The 3988-nt window shown below is 37.5% G+C and overlaps 1 protein-coding gene across 1 annotated transcript in view; it reads right to left on the reverse strand.

The window, feature by feature from the left end:
- Positions 1-2865, reverse strand: part of LOC103812129 (transient receptor potential cation channel subfamily M member 3-like) — a gene marked incomplete at both ends in the record, with an annotated part of 30627 nt that extends 27762 nt beyond the window's left edge. The window contains 1 exon segment of the mRNA XM_009085139.1: positions 2652-2865. Coding sequence (XP_009083387.1) covers positions 2652-2865 — 214 coding nt within the window.
- Between the last annotated feature and the right edge of the window lie 1123 nt (positions 2866-3988).

A 3988-nucleotide genomic window follows, 5' to 3' on the forward strand; every position in this document is an offset into this window, starting at 1 on the left:
TAGCTTTCAGCAGTTAGCTTTCAGTAGATTCTCCCCCTGACAATCACTGAGAAAACAGAAATTAGTACAATGAGAATCACTGCTGCCCAGCTCTCTTCCATGCACTTTCTCATAATGCTCCTTGCTTGTTCTAGACCAGCTTTGACAGTGTATCGGTGGCACCTCTGATCAAAGGACAATTGTCATTTCTTCCATTTTTAAAAAAATCTGACTATCAATAACTATTTTTAGGATGTGGCTGCACTGAAGCAGACCTGTGGGTTTGCTGCAGATGCTACCTATTTCTCAGTTTCTAAGTTTGCTTCTCGTTTAGATTCCACAATTACAAGATGACTGAAAATACAACAGTCACACAATAGATATGATTTTAGCTGTAGCTTTTCTGAAATGCAAATGAACTACGTAAGAAAACACCCCAAAACTTAACAAATCCTGTAAATTTTTTAAGCCTAGAATCTAATATTCTTCCTGTTGTGGAAAAGGAAAAGAAAATCTCAACCCTGTACCTGCTATCAGCTATGAACATAGCTATGGTCCAGCAACCCAAAGGATTTAAAGCATAAGATCTAGCCCAGACTGAAACCTTCTGCTATTTGGAATAATCAACTCTCAGCATGACATGAATATTCAGAACAATTGGTTTAAGTCATTTAACAGTCATGTTTACAGCCAGGTATGCACTACTTCAGTCACATCACTGATTCTCAGTCCAACAGCAGCTGTACAGGACTTCTCAACTATAATTTTCCTTAAGAGAAACTCAGTTTTAAAATTCAACACCAACAAAAGATATTTCACTCAGAAATACTCAATTTGTACAATTTCATAATTAATTTCTGCCTACACAGTTTGAAAACCTAGCCCAGAGCAGCCAACTGCTTTGCTCCAGAAATTAAAGACAGAAAGGAGAAGGATTTGATATTGCAGAAGTGCTTATGGAATTGTATGTTTTTAGAACAGCACAGAGCCACTTGAACTACATTGTTTTGTCTAGGCAATTTCTGATTAAAGGAAAAACAGTCCTTTCCAGCAGTATTTATGTTGACTTTCCTGGTTCATTTGTATTGTTTTGACATTTGCAACTATGACGATTTGAAAAATGGTCTGAGCAGTCATGCATTTGCCAAATTCAAATATTAGTCTGTCCTTTCATTTTAATATGTTGTAGTAGTTTGATTTCTACTGTTCCTGTGGTAATCCATTATGTGTAATGCATTAAGTGTACAATATCTACAATTTTCTAATGTACTTTTAGCATGAAATTCAGATCTGTCTTTGCCATCATCACTACAATAGTTATTATTATACCAACATTATTATCACCACAGTACACAGGTCAACGTTAACTTGACTTTATTCCTTGTTCTGCAGAGATGTGGGACATATTATATATGTACAAGTCTGCCTATTTACCTAACAGCCCAGAGGCCATGCCTCTTTGTCCTCTCCAGGCATCAAGCTGACCAGAGCTCAAGAAATGTTTAGACAATGCTCTCAGACACACTGGGGCTGTTCTGTGCAGGTCCAGGAGTTGGACTCTTCGATCCTTGTGGATCCCTTCCAACTCAGCACATTCTACAATTCTACAGTTCTATGCTATTTGTATTGTTACTGTGATAAAACTGAATGTTGTTTTAAATTTGACATGCTTTGGAAACTAAGAAGCCCAAGACACCTATTAGGCATTTATATTCAAATATGTAGGAGTTGATACACAGTGCTCTCAAATTAACACACGATAGAACAGTTGCATTATTTTCTAGAGACAGTAAGAAGATACAGTCGGTCAAATTACTAAAGGAAAAAATTACAGCTCTGTTACAGCAGAAAATGAGAGTAACATAAGAATTTACAAGTACATATCCTAGCTCAAAATATTGTGCATTTATCTCTATCAGAATTCTATGCCTTTCCCCTGAATCTCTCCTCGTTTCTGCCTCCTTCTGCCAGGGAAGGTAACTGAGAAGTCGATGCCAAACTTTTTTTGTTTAGGGATCTATGTTTTGCAGCTTTTTCCCAAAATTTACATGCTGCCTCCTAGCAGAGCTGGGCCAGCTGCTATCTCAGGTCATTAGGACACCTATATGGTATGCTACAGACATTCTTTGAATAGAAATGGCAACGATATTCTATGATGCTATACTGCTCTTGCTGGAAGGGTAATAGCAAAAAATGAGGGCGTGCCGTGTACAAGGAAGGCAGAAGACTTCCATCATATTCAAAAACCAGAACGTTTTTTCCTTTCATACTTCAGGTCATTTAAGATAAAATAATGATCTTTTCTGGATGAAAACTGTTTTTGTTTTCTGTAACAAGAGTTTGATTTCTTTGGTTTCTGGTAAGTGATTCTTCCCTGCAGCTTACTGTAGACCTTATAAAGTCTTCACCAGCAATACGCTAATATAATTGCCTCATAGGAGGCTGTATTTTCAGCTCCACAGTGTGTTTTTGATACTTCAGCAAAACTTTTATTCTTTTTTATACCAGTTGCCAGGATGGTATGAACTTAGCATTTTCTTGTTTTCACACAGTACAGAAATTACCAATAAAATAAACACAGAATGGCTTCTTAATCTCATCAGTGCTAGGTTATTTTTCTGTGATGAAGTCTCTCAGATGCCACCGTGCTGTTAATTCAATGTTGCTGTTACCTGTGTTTACTCCTCCAGTGAAAATCCATGCTCCAGTTGTCATAGCAGCCTTAATAAGGCCTTTTCCAAAGACTTGCTTGAGTTTTGGCTGAAGTTCAAAATTCTGAAGGCCCCCATGCACAGAGATGAGAAGTTTGGGGAGCTCAAGTTGCCACTCTTTGGTCATCAGATGCAGAAGAAGGTCAGGCTTTGTGTCAAAAGACACACGTACATACTGCAGAAACAAGGGCAGTAGTAGAGAAAAAAAGACTGGTTATACTCACTGTTTTCTAATCCATATGATCTATGTCCAGTTGATCACTGAAAAAAGGCAACCTTTATGACTGAAACAGTAGCTAATTGCTAACTTAATGATTTTTAAAAAAATTAGGAAACTAGAAATAATGGAACACTTGCAATTCACAGATTGGATAATTTTCTTTATGTAGGAAACTAAGACATTAGCTTAGCAATGCTTGAAAGATTAATGTCTTTAATTTATAGATGCAAAACCAGGAGTAAAAATGTAAGTGGTCTGCCAAAGATCATTTAGGTAGTCAAGTCACAATTGTGTGTTGACTTGCACCTCATTTTCAAATGAACAAAGTCAAACTCAAAAGCTAGGAAGTAACAGAAACAAGCTCAGTTACTCAAGCACACATGAGTTACAACTGAGCAAGACTAAGAAACAGGTATGTTTCAGATGAAAGAATGCTAACTATGACTTACAGACTTATCTGCACAGCTTCACAGGCTTACCTAACAGAACACAGGACCCTAAAAGTGCTCTGTAACATATTTACACATTTCCAGTTGCTGGCTCTTCTGCACTACATCTACAGCATTTTGCACCAGGGGAGATCATGCCTACCTGTGTGCACTCAAAGACAACAACTGTCTTCAAAATTACTACATCACTACCATGACATATACCAGACATACACCTGTCTCTGGCAAGCCTTTCTCTAGGCTCTTTCTCCTGCTCTTTCTGTTGCTGATATATGAAGGGTTTTGCAAAACTTATGACAGGGCAAGTGATACTGTCTTAGTTTCTAGTTACATAGCAGAAACAGGCTGTAAGAGGAAAACATTCTATGGCTGTCAAGATCTGGAAGGACTGTCTTAAATAAAATAGGTTACAGAAATTCACTCATCTATCAAACTTATAATTGAATCAATGCCTGTAGAGCTACTTCAGTAGTCTTTCCCTTGATAGGCTGCCAGCACAGACAACAGGTCTATAATAGAGGCTCCTTTGCTGTCAGCCAGAGGAATATACTGGGTCCTAAGTTATTTTAACATGCTGGGTAGTATAATACACACACACATATATATCCCTTTTATACATAAATAAATTT

This window comes from Acanthisitta chloris, unplaced genomic scaffold (genome assembly GCF_000695815.1).
Source record: "Acanthisitta chloris isolate BGI_N310 unplaced genomic scaffold, ASM69581v1 scaffold2092, whole genome shotgun sequence".
In the NCBI taxonomy this organism is placed as follows: Eukaryota; Metazoa; Chordata; class Aves; order Passeriformes; family Acanthisittidae; genus Acanthisitta; species Acanthisitta chloris.